This window comes from Microtus pennsylvanicus, chromosome 4 (genome assembly GCF_037038515.1).
Source record: "Microtus pennsylvanicus isolate mMicPen1 chromosome 4, mMicPen1.hap1, whole genome shotgun sequence".
Taxonomy (NCBI): domain Eukaryota; kingdom Metazoa; phylum Chordata; class Mammalia; order Rodentia; family Cricetidae; genus Microtus; species Microtus pennsylvanicus.
In genome coordinates, this window is record NC_134582.1 from 94,651,954 (window position 1) to 94,668,921 (window position 16,968).

At 40.7% G+C, this 16,968-nt stretch overlaps 1 protein-coding gene across 1 annotated transcript in view; it reads left to right on the forward strand.

Annotated features, from left to right (window-relative positions):
• Positions 1–16,968, forward strand: part of F13a1 (coagulation factor XIII A chain) — a 145,069-nt gene that overhangs the window by 44,629 nt on the left and 83,472 nt on the right. Inside the window, exons 5-6 of the mRNA XM_075969890.1 lie at positions 7,509–7,627; positions 8,994–9,101. Of these exons, the coding sequence (XP_075826005.1) occupies positions 7,509–7,627; positions 8,994–9,101 (227 nt within the window). The remainder of the gene's footprint in view (positions 1–7,508; positions 7,628–8,993; positions 9,102–16,968) is intronic.

Genomic DNA, 16,968 nt, shown 5'->3' on the forward strand with positions numbered 1-16,968 from the left:
AGGATTGTCTCCTCTTCTTCATTTTTGCCATTTCATGCCTCCCAGCTGCTTTCATACACAATGTTGGGCAGCTGTTGCTAGGTCAGTGGCCATGAAGCAGCTTGAGATCTAAGGACTTATCTAAGTCCTGCTCATAACGGCCTGTTGGTGTTGGATTTATCACTCCCGAAGCATCTTTCAAATATGAGTCTTGGCTAATTCTTTTTTATATTATTTTGCATAACCCTTGGTTTGAGGAAGCTGTGTTGGATCTTGATTTTTTGATGTAGATGTAGACAGCGAAGGGGCAGCAATGTTTTCTGCTCCTGTTAAACATATGCCTAGATCTCTGTCCTTTCACTTAATTCTTCGGGTGACCTTGGCACATGGGACCTAGATGATCCTGCACTCTCACCCACCAGCTCTTGTCATTGCCTGCTCAACACTCACATGTATATATGACCCATGTTCAAGGTTGATGTAAGCAAGACCTACTTTAACATTAACTGTATAAATACCAGAAAGAGTTTTTCAGCCTACACACTGATAAATAGCCGCCTTCTCCCAAGGGGGCTATATAGATACGAAAAAAATCAATGGGCTTGGCATTTGTCCTTACATGGTTGTTGTAGAGTCTTTCTCATGCTGGGTGGGAGGCCAGTGATAATGTCCAAGAGGGGGCCTCAAATGAGGCTTATATGTGAGCCTTAAATTTTTTTTGCAGCCCACAATTTTCTTTCTAACTCCCTCAGAATTCCTATCCACCAAAGGAACAGTAAAATAAATGAGGTCGCCATTCTTTACGGCTTGCCACATGCACATAGTTAGTCATCTGGGACGACTGGGTATTTTCAAGGCATTCTGAAGTATTCTGTGACAGATATGCCAGAGAGGATGAAAGGAGAGACTGCATTACTTCTGCCAGAGGCACAGTGGATGATCTGTTTGCCTCCAAGTTTAATCTCAATGATGGTCCTTGGCCAAAGGTTACTTAGAACTTAAACATATACACCGGCTAACTACTAACAACTAATTACTAACAGCTAACAACAATCCGGATTACCTGACTGTCAAACTTCTACAACAATGAATTAGCTGTTAGTTTGTCTTTCTTATGCCCAAAGTCCGCTTGACTAAGTAGGAATCTGCTTTCCCTTGAAACGGATAAAACTCATGACCCCTCTGAAACCAATCCCTAATACTAAAACAGCAAGCATTAACTACTAAAACAAAAACCACCGGCGGCGGCCAAATATCTAAATATAAACATGATTACATTTTCCCAATTTTATTTGCCTTTCTAAAACAGGGAGTTAGGGGAGTTTCCATAGTGATTTTTTTTTTCAATTCACTTTGAACCGCTGTATTTTAAAGTGACAGAGCTGAATAAAACGGGGAATACCAAGTACAGCCTCCACTTCAATCTTCTCCTAAAATTAAAAATTTTAAATTAAAATTGGGGCTTCCCATTTGACTTCCTTACCTTGTTGGGGACTCATGATTATGTCTGCCTGGTTTGAGGTAGGATTTAAGTCAGGATAGCCTGGTGTGGGCCACAGAACTCTGCCTGTTCACGGCTCTCAGATTCATGACATCCCAACACTAGCAGCCCACAGCACAAAGGGAAATTATTTTCTTGGACTTCTCTCACATTCCAAGCAAAAACCATTGTGTTTTTGGAACAAGTATTTACCCACTTCCTACTGTCCTTCCCATAGTGCTGAGCCCTGGGGACAGTGACCTGTTGATTTGTGGTGTGGTAGACAGTTAACAATCAAATCCTGGTTTTAAAACTCACTTAGTATGCCTCAGCTTCCTGGAGCAAAAAAATGGATATAATATTGTTCCTTTCTCAGAGGGCCTTCGTGAGTTTTAATGAATCAGTTGGGCCAGGGTTGTTGGTAGTTTCTTTGTGTTTTTTGAAAGAGGTGGCCTCATATGAAGCCCAAGTTGGGACTCAAACTAACAGTACTCCTGTGTCAGTTTCCTGAATGCCAGGGTTATTCAAAATGTTGAAAGTTTGTGGCACATACTATAATACCAAATATATATATATATATATATATATATATATATATATATATATATATATGTGATAGTAAATAAAATTATAGCAAGCGAAGAGCCATCTTCAAGAAGTAGGATAAATGTTTCTCCAATACCATTGTGAAATAAGAAATCTAGGCTTAAGCCAGCCTCTTCTGGGAATGGCACAAGAACTTAAGTTCTGTTGATATGAGAGGTAATGAAGACATTGATAATTTCAGTTCTATTGCTTATAAAGAGATATTAATGCATCCAAGTTGGGCACAAGCTGGGCAGTGATACAGACCTATAATGTCAGTGCTTGAGATACTGTGGCAGGAGGATGCTGAGTTCCACAGCAGCCTAGACCACATAGCAAGATCCTGTCTCCAAGATAAATAATAATAGTTGGACTTCAAAATGTCATCATAAGCAGGTAGCTTTGCTTAAATGTAAATACACTTTCAAAGTTACTTTTTCTGATAATGAAAGTTTTACAGAAACACAAAACAGACTTGGGGAGATGGCTCAATGGGTAAAGCGCTTGCCATACGAGAGTGAGCACTGGAGTTCAGATCCCTAACACCTGCGTAAATGCTGGATGGGCATCGGCCTACCTGTGATCTTAGCACAAGATGGCCAGCCAGACTAGCTGAATCTGTCAGCTCTGGGTTCAAGCGAGAGATGCATACTGGAAAGAGCAACTGAAGACTCTGGACATCAACCTCCGGCCTCCACACACACCTTCACACATTTATGGGCTTCCACACATGGCCATTGGAAAAGCTTATTTTATTATAGAAATTTTAAAATAACTCAACCGCAGAAAAAATAATACAATAAAATTTGTTTACATAGCTCCCAGACTTGACAATAATCATGGCATATATATTATACATGTGTATCTGGGCACACTCTAGTCCTGTAACACATAATCATATGTCTGTCAATGACCATCTTGAATAAATAGTAGTCCCATAAGGCCATATCCTAATGGCATTATAACTACTTTAATTTCCATGAGAATTCTCAGAAAATAATGAAGATAGCTAGTTAATATCTCTCAGAATATATCCCTGGTGCTGACTGGTGTTGACTGTTACATGATTATATAATTATAGTATAAAAATCAGTAAGAGTTCTTGGTTGCCTATCTCTTAACCAAATTTTACCAATCTAAAATTTGTTTCACAGGCTTTTTGTTGTTCAAATCAATGTTTATCACTTAGACTTTTTGGCATGTCTTCAACAATCCTCTTCATTTATTTCTTTGTTTTATCACAAACTTATTGCCGAAACTGTATTGTCATGTGGAGTTGCCATATTATTAATTTGCTAATTCTGAGCCTTGATGTCCTGAAATATATGCCTGTAAGCCCATGGCATTTTCTGCTAAGTAGTTACTTATATCTAAAGACTAAATCGAATTTACTCTCAATCATTCTGTATGTTTCCTCGGTGGAGTAAAATCACTTCCTAACATGTATTCAATCAGTAGATATGGATGTTTAGATTAATCAATAGAATTGAATTTCATTGCACTCAAGCATCCATTACAAAGTTCTTCTTTGAGCTAATGCTATCAGCTTACTCCTATGATTTCATTAGGAATTACAAATAGTGATATTTAACTCTTCCATTCTTTCTGTCTTAGCATCTGTTGGTTCATCACCTTGAGATAAAAGTTTTTCTGATTTCTCTGTGTTTAAAGCAGTAAGCTGGTTCCTAGCACTCTATGAATATGATCAACTCACTCAAAAACAATATTAATTCACAAATACTGAGACATCTCATGTCTTCTCCTCTTTAGTGGCTTTTGTTTCTCCAGCATTGGCTACTCCTTAGTCCTGGCCCCTGGACTCTTTGATGATTTACTCATTTTGTGTCAGACACATGGGTTTCAGCTTCCTCTCAGGACCCAACACTGTAATAACTTGTTCTTTTTTCAAGCGAATTTACCTTGCCTTTTGTCCTACCTAATTCTCTGTTACTGTGAGGAAACAACATGACCAAGACAGATCTTATAATAGGAAGCATTTAACTGGAGCCTTGTTAACAGCTTTGGAGGGTTAGTCTACGGTCATTATGGTGAGAAGTAGACAGGCATGGTGCTGGAGCAGTAGCTGAGAGCTTTACATCCTGATCCATAGGCAGCAGGCAGAGGGAGTTATGGGGCCTTGTCTGGGCTTTTTAAGCCTCAAAGCCTACCCACTAGTGACACACACCCTCCAACTAGACACACCTCTTAATTCTTCCCAAACAGTTTCACCTACAGGGGACCAAACATTCAAATATATGATCCTATGGGGGCCATTTGTGTTAGAACCACCACATCTTTTCTTATATCTTTCTTGTACTTGAACTTTTTATTCAAGAATTTCTCAATTATTCTAGCTATACTCACGGTGTTCTTTCTGGGTTCCCCAATGGGCTTCATTTAGCATACATGTATACATATGTATTTCTCAGCCTTTTCAAGTAATATGTGGTAATAATGAAAGTATATGAATACAGATTTTCATATCTGACTGAACATAGTTCATATTTGACTTTTTTCCACATTTAAATTTTGCTTTGATACAGATACAGCTTCTATTATTAAAGTTTCTTTCAAGTACATTTCAATGGCTAATTGCTTTTCATAGTGTGTGGGAAAGTTGGAGAACATTTCAGGATTTTTTTATTTCTTTCACAGTAATTATTATAGCGAGCAATTATACTTATTTTTTGCTGTACCTCAGAATTATTTCCACTTGTTAGATAGACACATGGTCTAGAATGAAGGACAGGTTCAGGACTAATGAAACAGTCACCAAATTGGTTTTTGAAATATGTAACTACACTCTTATCAGTAGATTGGCAATATTAGTTGATATTGGATACTTTAAGTTCAAAGCCACTAGTATATATATTTATTATGTTTCACTTTAATTACTGTGCAATTTTAGAATGCTATTTAATAAAGGATGTTTTGTTTAATTTACCTTCCATTTGCAATTCCTCCTGTATAAACTGGGTTTCATTTTCTAATTTTCTTGTATGTATTTTGGGAAGTCTTTTTCAATTTACCAGGATTCTTTACATACAGAGAGATTTCGTCAACATTTGTAAATAAATAGCAATAATTGTTGAAAGTATTTCCCTAGTTGGTCACATGCTTTGAAGTTTGTAATACCTAAAATACAAAGTAAATAAACTATATAAGGCATTTCTTTGGTGCTTTCTAAAAACATTGTCTTGATTTAGATAAAGACGTATTATCTGGAACTGAGTATACTAGTGCACACCTGTAGAAACAGTGGGTTGCTTAGGGTAGGAGGCTCACAATAGACAGTGGAGCAGTGTGGTGAGAGAGTAAGCACAGACAAGTGCAAGGGTGCTGTCAACGTGCATATGTTTAGTGTCTTGATTGGATAACCATAAGTTTGTGCAGTTTATTAGACATTGAAGTATACTCTCATAGCTCAGAACCTACAAGTGATTATTTCCAAGACCCCTCTGCAGGGTAGCAAAGTCAAGACCTTTATTTTAAATGGTGACTTATTTGCATAGATTCTACTCACACCATCCTGAGGATTTGGATCCCAACATTCACACAAACTCTCTCTCTCTCTCTCTCTCTCTCTCTCTCTCTCTCTCTCTCTCTCTCTCTCTCTCTCCTCTTTCTTCTCTTTTCGCTTTCTCTCTCTGTGCACATGTATGTATGTATGCATATCTGTGTGTGTGTGTGTGTGTGTGTGTGTGTGTGTGTGTGTGTGTGTGTGATGTAGTTCTCATGCAAATGGAAGCAAGAGGCAAAGACTAGAAAGAAAAGCTACAAGGAAATTGCTGGAGACTACATGAAGGAATTTTCAAAGGTTTCAGGATGGGGTCTAAGCTGACCAGATCCAGCAAAGCCTGTGAGAACCCAAGGTGCCTGTCATTCCCTGAGGATTCCATTAGTTACCATGCATATTCTGACTCTCCAAGACACGGTGACAGACTGGTATTTTCCTCAGTCCATCAAGCATATGAGGCTGCTTACCATTCATCCATTCTTTGAGGAGTGAGGCAGTATGGCTTTGACTATTCATGGGGGGAGCTAGGATAGAAAACAAGACCCTGATGTTTGCATCTCATCCCATCCTGGAGGTTCAGACTTAATTGATGCAGAGTGTAGCCTTGGTATCTCAGTCAGTTTGCTCTTGCACTGACAAAACACTCAAGAGAAATCCATTTAAAGAAAGAAGTTTTCTTATTGGTTTATGGTTAAGATGTTTTAGTCCCTGGTCACTGGGACCATTGCCTTTGGACTTGGGGAGACAGAATGTTGTGGCCAAAGTGCATAGTGAGGAACCTATGGACACCATAGTGTGGACACAACAGTGTGGACACCACAGTGGCTGGAGAGGAAGGGACTATAGTCCAAAACCCCATTCAAATGTCCTCTGTTTGTGACCTTATTTTCTTCCATGAGACCCTGATTCATACAAACTCCATGATCTCCTGATACTGCTATGGACCACAGATCAAGTTGGTATTGAATGGGCCTTTGGAACACATTTAAAATTTAAATTTTAACCTCAAATGAGGAACTTATTTATCTATTTACTTATCCTTTGAGAATTTCATTGGTAACTTCTCCAGGTGGTTATAATGTTCAGCCAAAGTTAAGCATTACTACATAAAATAGATTTCATTAATGAACCAAAGAATAAAGAGGACATTACTCTAAAGACTAATACAGACGAGAGAGGACCAGAAAGACATGAAAACATTATCCCCACTCAGAACCAGTATTGACCCTATTTCAGTTTATGCAAATTTATCTGAGCGTCATCTACTCCTATATGATCCCACCTGTGTAGGAGATGCCTTTCTGACCTGGAAATATGTACCAAAGAGATGGCTGGATAGGTGGGAGCAAGGCATTCTTGAGATTAGAGCCACCAGAAAGACCTTGCAATGTTTGGAGTGAACTGGGCAGGCTTATTAGGCTCACACACCTACCAAGGCATCTGCAAAGACTTTTCATCATGAGATAACTAAAAGCCTGCCCCTCCCTTCCAACCAATGGGTCACAATGAGGAATAGCAAATGATCCTTCCATAGATTTATTTGAAGCATCATTTCCAGTTGAGCTACGTTTAACTTCAGTAGGTTGGAAATGACTTTTTGATCTGTGTTGCAAGTTTGCCTGAGCAGCACGGAAACTGATTGTGAATCCATGAAGCACCCGCATCATAGAATGTTTAATGAGACACGTCAATTTAATTGTGCTTCAAGACATCCAGGGCCAGAGTTTGTCAGCATTTTGCTGACAAATGTCGTCATTTGCAGACTAATCTTCGGTACTGACTATGTTCACTGTGGCTTGAAATATTGGGAAATGAGCTATGCTTTGAGAAACAAAAGACATCTTTTCTCTGGGTAGACAGGCTCTCAGGCTAGCAATGGTATGAACTTGCCATGGTTTGGAAACAGACTGGTGGGTTAAAGGTCACCGCTCTTCCATCCTGATACAGAGGACGCGGTGTATCTGGACGATGAGAAGGAGCGAGAAGAGTACGTCCTAAATGACATCGGAGTGATATTTTATGGGGACTTCAATGACATCAAGAGCAGAAGCTGGAGCTACGGCCAGGTGAGCCACTGAAAATTTGTCATTGTCAAGGACATTTTTCCCTTAATATTTTTTGTCACATTTATTACTGCCAGGTGCCATGAGTCAATATTAGAAAAAGCGCAATTTCCTGCTTTTCAGAATCTGAGACTCCAAGACAGAGTGCAAGGGAGTGGAGACCTGGAGAGAAACTGCATAATTTATCAGCTGGAGCCACCTCTCTTCCTCTTATTACAAATGTCCCTGAGATGGGGACACCTACTGATAACATGGCAGTCACTGAGATAAACCATAAAGTCTCATTACTTCAATCTGAAATAAGGCGAAAATTTTCTTTGCTTATGAAGACATTTTTGATGCAAAGAACATAGCAGAGGTGGACTTTCACTTCATGAGGGCTCCTCCTGTCTTATATGCAAGCCAAAATCTGACTACCTTCCTGTGATACATCTGAATGCCATTTATTTTCTTTTATGTTTTTTTATTTATTTAATTTTTTGAGAAAAATGGGGTTTCTCTGTGTAGCCGTAGCTGTCCTGGAACTCACTCTATAGATCAGGCTGGCCTCGAACTCAGAGATCTTCTTGCCTTTGCCTTTGCTGGGATTGATTAAAGGTGTACACCACCCACTGCCCGATTTTCTTTTATTTATTTGGTTGGTTGGTTTTTCAAGACAGGGTTTCACTGTTTAGCTTTGGCTGTCCTAGAACTCACTTCATAGACCAGGCTGCCTCCAGCTCATAGAGATCAACCTACTTCTGCCTCCCTAGTGCTGGGATTAAAAACAAGCGCCATCACCACCCAGCTGTTTTGTTTTGTTTTGTTTAATTGAGAACAGATTTTTTTTATACAATGTATTTTGATTATGGTTCCTCTCCCCCAATTCTTCCCAGATCTTCCCTCCTTTCCACCCACCCAAACCACATCCTCCTTTGCACTCTCTCATTAGAAAACAAGTAGATATCTAATAATAATAATAATAATAATAAAATAAGAGAAAATAGAAAAACAAGTTGTTTTTGGAGTCCCAAGTGACTTTGGGAATTCATTGTGCTCTGGGCAATACATCCATCTGGTGGAAGGATTGTAATAAACTTGTGCAGTATCCTACAGAGCCTAGAGTCGGTTGTGGTTCTTGAGTATGCTGTCTCTCTAGTGGTTCTGCCCTTATTTCTGGCTTCCTTTTCTGTTCTCCTCTATTTTATGGAAAAGTAAAAGCAGGATACATCCTTTCCTTCACTTTAATAGTTCATGCTAAAGGGTATAGGAGGTCACTCCATATTTCTAAGCAGTAAAGTTGTGGCTGCATTTTGCTTTTGCATACAGTTTATCTTGTTTTGCAGAGTGAAGATTATTAAATAGTTTCTCATTGTTTTCTCCCAAACAGTTTGAAGACGGCATCCTGGATGCTTGTTTATACGTGATGGACAAGGCTCAGATGGACCTTTCTGGCAGAGGGAACCCCATCAAAGTCAGCCGTGTGGGATCTGCAATGGTAAGTGGCACTGCTGATGATGATAAAGGGATATTGATATAAACAGTGACTTAGCTTTACAGTCTTTCATCTGTTAGGTTCGGGTTGATGGTGTCCAGGTGGGTGTTCTTGAATTCCCCCACCTTTTCATATGCTACAAAATGAAAATTCCTGCTAAACGCAATTTGTGGGTTTTGATTCATGTCAAGCTTGGTGCCAGGTCATTTTGATCCACTGAGTCATTTTGCCAGTCCCTACGCAGCTAAAAATCTCATCTAGAGACTAAGAAATGACCATGACAAAAATGTTAATTACTGTAACCAAATGACAAATCAATAAAACATCAAAAAATACAGGTGGCTAGATAAGACATGACTTTTCCATGTCTACAGCCATGGAAACAATCAGGAAATAAATGGTTGAGGCTGGAGAGAAGGCTCAGTATGGAGTGTGTGTAGAGGACCCAACTTCAGTTCCCAGCACCAACATCAGGCAGCTTACAAGCAACTGTAACTGGAGCTCCAGGGAAGTGGATCCCCTCTCCTGGGCTCCAAAGAGCACTCATCTACTCAGGTGCACTGCATCCTCAACCTACACACACATACACATAATTAAAAATAAAGTAAATCCTTTGTAAAAGAAAGAAATACTTTGTGTAGTCAATCCTAGTTGCTATGCAATGCCACCACACCATGGGGCTTTACCACTCATAAATAAGTGTTGCTTCTCCCCAGAAATCTTCTAAGTCAGTGGACATTCATCACTTACATCACTTCAGGGCAAGAAAACAGGGCCATGAAAGCTTGTCAGAGATAAAGCTCCTGCCCCAACCTAGGTCTGCCCACTCCGCATCTCAATGCAGTCTACCTTCCTCATATTCACTGTAGGAGATCCTAAAACCTCTTCAAGAATGCAGAAATCCCCCAGGGGAGCAGCTGAAGAGGAGCTAGAAGCCCATGAATAGGAAGGGTAGGACTAGGGTAGGAAGCTAAATAAGCGACTCTGCGTGGTCCTATCCTGTACCGTGTCCATAGTACTCAGATGACCTTCAGTGCATGAACGAGCATCACATCTGGTCCAGGAGTACAGCACTCCTCAGTTATAGTAGGCCACATCATTGCATAGGAAGACTGAATGGAAAACATCATTATATTACCTATGCCTTTACAGCTCCGAAAATATTTTCCCTGGAAGGATTTTATCTTTGATTTTTGGTTTGTGCATCTTTTCAGCCAAACAGAATCAATTTTGTTGACACATAATTACTAGGCCAGGGAAGATATAATATGTACATTCTGATTGGGTGCTAAAAATAGTGATTTTTATTTTTATTAAGAACTAAGTTACATGGAAATTTAAGACATACTAGATCTTACAAAATGAGAGCAGAATCCAACATCTAAAATCTTGGAACCAGAATCACAGCATAGTGGTGAGAGTAAAGAATGTCTACTTAACATGTGTAAAGCCTGGAAGAGGGGTGCTCAACACCTTACCCAAATAATAAACATGTGCATCTAAATACATAAAATAAATAGGTAGTTTTTGCATTTTGACGTTATTTGTATTGCATGATGAAGAGAGGATCCATCCTAAAGGCCTTTGAGAATATGTCCACAGAGCATCCTTGTATAACACACATTGGACCTGCACCTGTTCATTATGGTTCCTACTTGGAAGTGAAATTTCCCTTTTTTTCCCCTTCCTCCTTAGAAGCAACCCTGACAGGTTTCAGTGAAGAGAGAAGCAATATTTAGGAGCTATGGGATATGAGTTGTTTCCCTCTTAAGCATTTTAAAATGACATGGTCTTTGACTTGACTTTACACACCCACTGTGTGTTCTTCCATCAAATATGGAAATCACAAGCCAATGCAAAGCAGTGCAGAAGGAAGGCAAAAAGAAACAATTTTACCCAGACATCTGTGGCTGCATCTGACCTGGTGGAGGATGTTAGGTATTGAATTAAACACGTGACACCAACTCAAATTGCTTCAACATTTCCTTAGGTCTAAAGAGCATCTACCTAAAGTTCAGACTTGGCCAATGCACATCATAGTTACACCGCCTGGAACCAGAGACATAAAGTGTGCACAGAGGATAGCGTGGTGAGGGTTTGATTTAGTTTCTGGATGGGGAGACCTTGGATGTTAAAGGACAGAGAATTGCTCTGAGCAATTCGTAGTGATCTCTCCACTTCCCCTTGGTTTCCCCCGTGCTACTGTTCACAGTACAAAAAGCTCAATTGTGAGAGAAACCCCTTCACCTCTGCCATCTCTCTTAACCCTCAGAACAGTCTTGTGAGTCTTTCTGAAATCTTTTCGGCTGCAATGATTTTTAAAGCTGAAACACTGAGCCTCCAAAACTGACCTTCTAATATCCCAGTTAAAGATTTACCCTAAAATGTGAGAAGATGCATTAGGAAAATACGGAAAGAACGGGCATGAGGCTGGGTGAGTGCAGCCATAATGAAATTTCACAGGAATATGGCCATGTTATTCTCCCCACCTGGCCCGCCAAGCCCCAGGCAGACAGCACCTGATGCAGGGGTGTTTTCCTTGTCCCTTTCAAATGTGTCTTAACCCTGCCACAGGCTAGATGTGCTAGAACAGAGACACGTGTGAGCTGCAAACCCTTCCGGAGGACCACACAAACCATGCCTGCATGGATTCCAGTTCTTGCACAATGAGAATCATTGCAGGTAGAAACTTCCTGAAAGCAGCTAGCTACTCCAGCAAGTCATGGGCAGGAGAGGGCTGGCTCTGACTGGGCACCTGAAGGATGTAGAACCAGCAGGAAGATGGCACAGGAGCATTTGACTGGAGCCCCAACGGCAAACTGGCTTCCTGCTGTCATGGTACACAAAGTTGTCAAGGACAGTGAAGGAAACTGGGTGTGTGTGACGATAAAAGAACACAGATGATGACAAACTTTCAAGTGATAATAATGTAAATTTGGCTTTTAAGTGTACGATTTCCAGACAAAAATCTTTGTAGTACAAGCTATCTGCTATACCAGTCATACAAGGTACCTGCTTTACCAGTCTTGTGTGTGATAGACTGTCCAACAGCATCCCTCAGGAATTCCAGCACCTTCCCATAATGCACCAGTTGTGACGTTCAAGAATGTCTTCAGATGGTACCAAATATTCCTTGTGGGTACAAATCAACCTAATAAGGATGCATTGCTAGTCCACTCTGTGCTCAGTTTTCCCTCCTATAGAATGGAGGTAATACCTTCTTGCCTGCATAGTAGGCCTTATTCTGTCTTGCTTTCCATCCTTTGCTGGAGAGATGGTGAGGGCTGCTTTACACTAGAGGGCCTGTGACTGTGTCAAGAGATGGACCCCTGGCTCTGGTTCTTCTGTTAACCATGTGAAGCAGGGAAAAAGACTTAACTCAAGGACATATGTCTTCCTCTCTCAAAGGCAGCGTCATGTATTCAGATACCTGAAAATCCTACTGTTAGCAAGAACATCTTTTATATTCTTCGAAAGAAAAATTTTTTATTCTGCTTTATGTATCCAGTATATCCTCTTGTTATGTTTGGTTGCCATTGTTTCCCTTCGATGAGACAGTGGGAAGTATGGGAGACCATCTGGAAGCTTGGAGTTGTTGGCCTTTCGCCAGGGAGTTCACAACCTGAACTCCTCTAACCCTGCTCTCTGAGAACGGGCCCGAGATGCTGTGATCTTACACAGATGGCATTTTATTTAGAATCACCCAAATGAGGAATGATGTATTTTACTAATATTATGTTATAGGTTCATTTAAGAGAGAAAAAGGGGGAAACCAGGAGACTAGACAAAGATATTTGTGCTAAGTCTTACTCCCTCCCTTTAACGGTTTGCCTCACTCCTGATGTGATAGAACCCTCAGAGAACTGCTGGGAGGTATACCAGGAAAAGTTAAGGGTGAGTGGTGACATCTTAAAATGTGTTTCACTCACCTAATGTTAAAAGTCTTCAGTTGCTGCCCTAGGTTGTAGTGAATCATCTGGGTGTGGGCTCTGAATCCCTAAAAGGACACGGGCTCAGAGACTGCAGGAGGCAAGGGCTCTGAGACCCCAGGAGGCATTGTCACAGTGGTCTCCTTGTTCCTGGACTGCTCTGTTCTTCCTATATATTTTTATTATTGGGGTGCTCAGAGCTCATACCCCAGGGGGCATGACAGATGGGCTCTGGCACTGTCTCTAGGGGAAGCTGCAGCAGCTGCAGAGGCCTCTCTTGCTGCAGATACCAAGCTGCTTAATCACTGTTCAAGTCCTGCATGCCCTGCCTACATGTACGTTTGCTTTGTCTATAGAGGATCTACATGAAAATCAGTCATGAGGTCTAGAAGGCTCTCCAGGGTCCTGGAGATGAGAAAGCAGAAGCCCTTAGAAGCGATGCCATTCATTCAAGGTCATGGGGGAAATAAGTGGCTGAGCTGGAACTAGACACTGTCCTCTTTCTCAAAACATATTGCTCCAGAGCATCTCTGCCAGCTCAGTGTTGCCAATAGCACAATCACTGCATCAAATTGTGCGGCTGTCACCTAGAAAAGGACAAGTCCCTAAGAATCGGTGGATTTAAAAGGGGGAATAAGTGAGGAAAGGTGTCAAGATCTCAGCAGCCGGAGGCTCTGTGTCCCTGGGAAAGAGGTCACCAAGAGGATTAGATGCCAAATGTGCTGTGGTAGAAGATTGATAATAACGATAGTGACGGCAATGGTACTGGTGATCATGGTGATGATTGAGAGTGGTGATGGTGATTATGCTGCTGGTAAGAGTGATAACCACGGTGAGGGTGGTACTATGACGGTGATATGATGCGATGATCACAAAAATGGTGACAGAAACACTGAGAGTGTGGTGAGCATACAGTAAAGGTAACCATGGTGGTGGGGATGGTGATGATGACGATGTCATAGTGATCGTGCTTCAGGTAACAGCAGCAATGATAATGAGGATGATTTGTAGAGGGTGGGAATGGTTGTGGTGAACCAAACATAGTTTCTACCCCCACAGAGCTTATAATCTCATAGAAAAGACAGACAAATAGGAAAGTCCAATGTAACACAGAAAATTTCCTGATGGAAATAAGCTCGGACTGTGACGTTGTTGTTGTAACAACAAAACCTCTTGAATATAACTACACAGTTCTCTGGGCCTACACAGAACAAATAAGTGTTGAACTCTTGGACCAAAGGGTGCAGGGAATAGGTGACAATTATTGGATAATAACAAATAGCCAGGCCGTTATTCATAGAAAGTCTTTATCCATTGTGGATCTTATACAAATGGCTGGTTACCAAGTACAGAGGAGAACAATGTAATGGGGGAGGGGCTCTGAAATGTGCTTCTCTGGGGCCTGCTTGCTTGGCAAGTCAGAAACCATAAGGTCACCCAACTAACATTCTTCCCATGGGGTCTCAACATTTATAGCCCCTTGATCCCAGGATGCTATGTTTTGATTTGATTACAATAAAAAAATAAAAGCTAACATTAATGGAAAATTTGGGAAGATGAAAAAGAAAAAATAAACATCAATAAAGTTACATATTTTGAATTCCAGTGTTTCTCACCTTTATCAGCCTGGACTTCTCAGCCTCCCTTGGGGTGTGCACATTTATTTTTAACCACAGTCTTTGCTGATATCGAGCCACGATGCCATCATTAATCCCCATTAATGCCTTGCTCTGACTATACCTTTAGGGAATTAACTCAAGATTGAACTTTTTCCACCAATCGATGGTCTATGTAGTCTTTAGTGCTACTTAAAAAAAAACTGAACTACAGCTAGTAAATCAAACTGACCATGCTGCAGGCAAGTCTCAGGTTCCTCGGACCTTTGAGACAACTGCATTGCTGCTTCTGCCTCCCAAGTCCCCGATAACAGTCAGAAAGTAACTGAAAACAGAGCTCTTCTTACTTGGTCCATCTTTCTCCCTGCTTTTTTCTCTAATTGTTAGGAGATTCTCCCATCTGTGGATGGAAAACATAGTCACATCATAACTACTTCGCTACGTTGCCAAGCAACTCCACAGGGGATGAGGTTTTGTTTTGTGTTTTCTTTCTTCATTTATTTCAGTTGTTTCCTTCCCTGTCTTAAATGATGGAATAAACATCAATTATAAATATTCAATTACAGTTTAAGATTTCCTCAAATTAAGAAGTTCACACCTGAGTCATTCCAAATGAGCCCTAAGGTCAGAACTAAGTGTCTGAAATCTATTCTCTGGTCATACAACCAGCCGCAGTATAGTCCCTAGCATTTTTAGATTTGAAATTTGGATATTTTAGGTTTATATTTAATATAAATTATTTAATATATTAATATTTAATATTAATATAAATATTAATATAATTTAATATTTTAGGTTTAAAATTTTGGATTTGTACAAGGAAATACCCAAATTTCCCTTTGGTCCATAAAGCAGATGAAGGCCCCTTTGTTAGGGAGGGACTCCATCAGAGAAACCCTGCGGTCATTGTCCACCTTCCACCACCTGGGCTCTTTCACACCTTCTCATATGGGTCTTTTTTTTTTTTTTACCAAAAATCATGATTAAGTGAAAATGAGTATTTTCCACATTTTTGTGCTCCACTTATATAATTACTGCCCAGTATTTCCAATGATTATGAAGGGAATTTCTAGCAGGTTATCTGTGCATGCACAGGGATATGAGTTCATGCCACCTCTGAGAAGGGGGGGAGAAATCTTTCACTGATGTGTTGTAAGAATTGGGTCCCCATAGCTCATTTGCAAATTCCCAGTCTCTTGGCATTGCAAGATAAAGACTCCTGAAAGGAACTGAGAGTCTGTCCAGAGTTCTATGCCTTCAAAATGATCAGCTTTTATTTCTGTTGCTAGCATCTAACTCCATGATTCATGTCCATAAATATCAGGAAAGGCATTCCTCATTTGAAAATGGCTGGAAACTGCAGTTTGACTGATAATCCCTGAAACCCTACAGTAAGGGCACAACCCAATCAGTAGGCATACCCATGAGACAACTTTTAGAGAATCTACTGATTGGCGCTCATGAAGAATGCTATGGCAGTCTAGCATGGTAAGATTCTGAAAATGAAAGACGAAGATTTTCCTAAACATGAAAGGCACCTGTGGATCCAGAATGACTATGGAAATTGGGTGACACAGGATTATCAGGACAAACCCATTCCCAACAAGACATACCATGGGTCTCTCTCATCACCAGAGATTGTCACTTCTGTTTACTGAAGATTTTTTGGACAACTGACAAATCAATCAGAAGCCAGAGAGAACAGTGGGAAAGTGGAAATGTATCTCATTGAAATATCTGCCTAAAGCTGGGCAGTGGTGGTGCTAGCCTTTAATTGCAGCCCCTGGGGAGGCAGAGGCAAGCAGATCTTTGTGAGTTCAAGACCAGCCTGGTCTACAAGAGCTAGTTCCAGGACAGGCTTCACAGCTACAAAGAAACCCTATCCTGAAGAAAAAAAAAATCTGCCTAACCTCTTGTGAGAAAACATGTCTGTCTATTCTTTAAATAACCAATGAACAGCTGGACAAGATGAGGTATCAGGAAGTCAGGTGATGACCTTATCCAAGGTCACAGCTCTGGAGGCGAACCTCTGGCTGCCTGAGCCTACTGTTGCAAACAGGATGCTACACTGCCCCTGGATGCATCTGTGTCCTGTCCTCTGTCCCTAGCACATGGTCTCCCCGGGCATAAAGATATAATTCTTGTCACCCTTTCCATCTGAGTGACTCCTTCCCCTTCAGGTGGGGGCGACGAGGGACAGTGAACTGTTCAGGCATCATTTTTTTTTCTTGTGGTAAAAGCCAGCGATGTAATGAAGTTTCCATTTGTGGGCAAACAGCTTGGCTTCTCAATTATCAAGGTTACATTTCTTATGCCTGTTTGTCC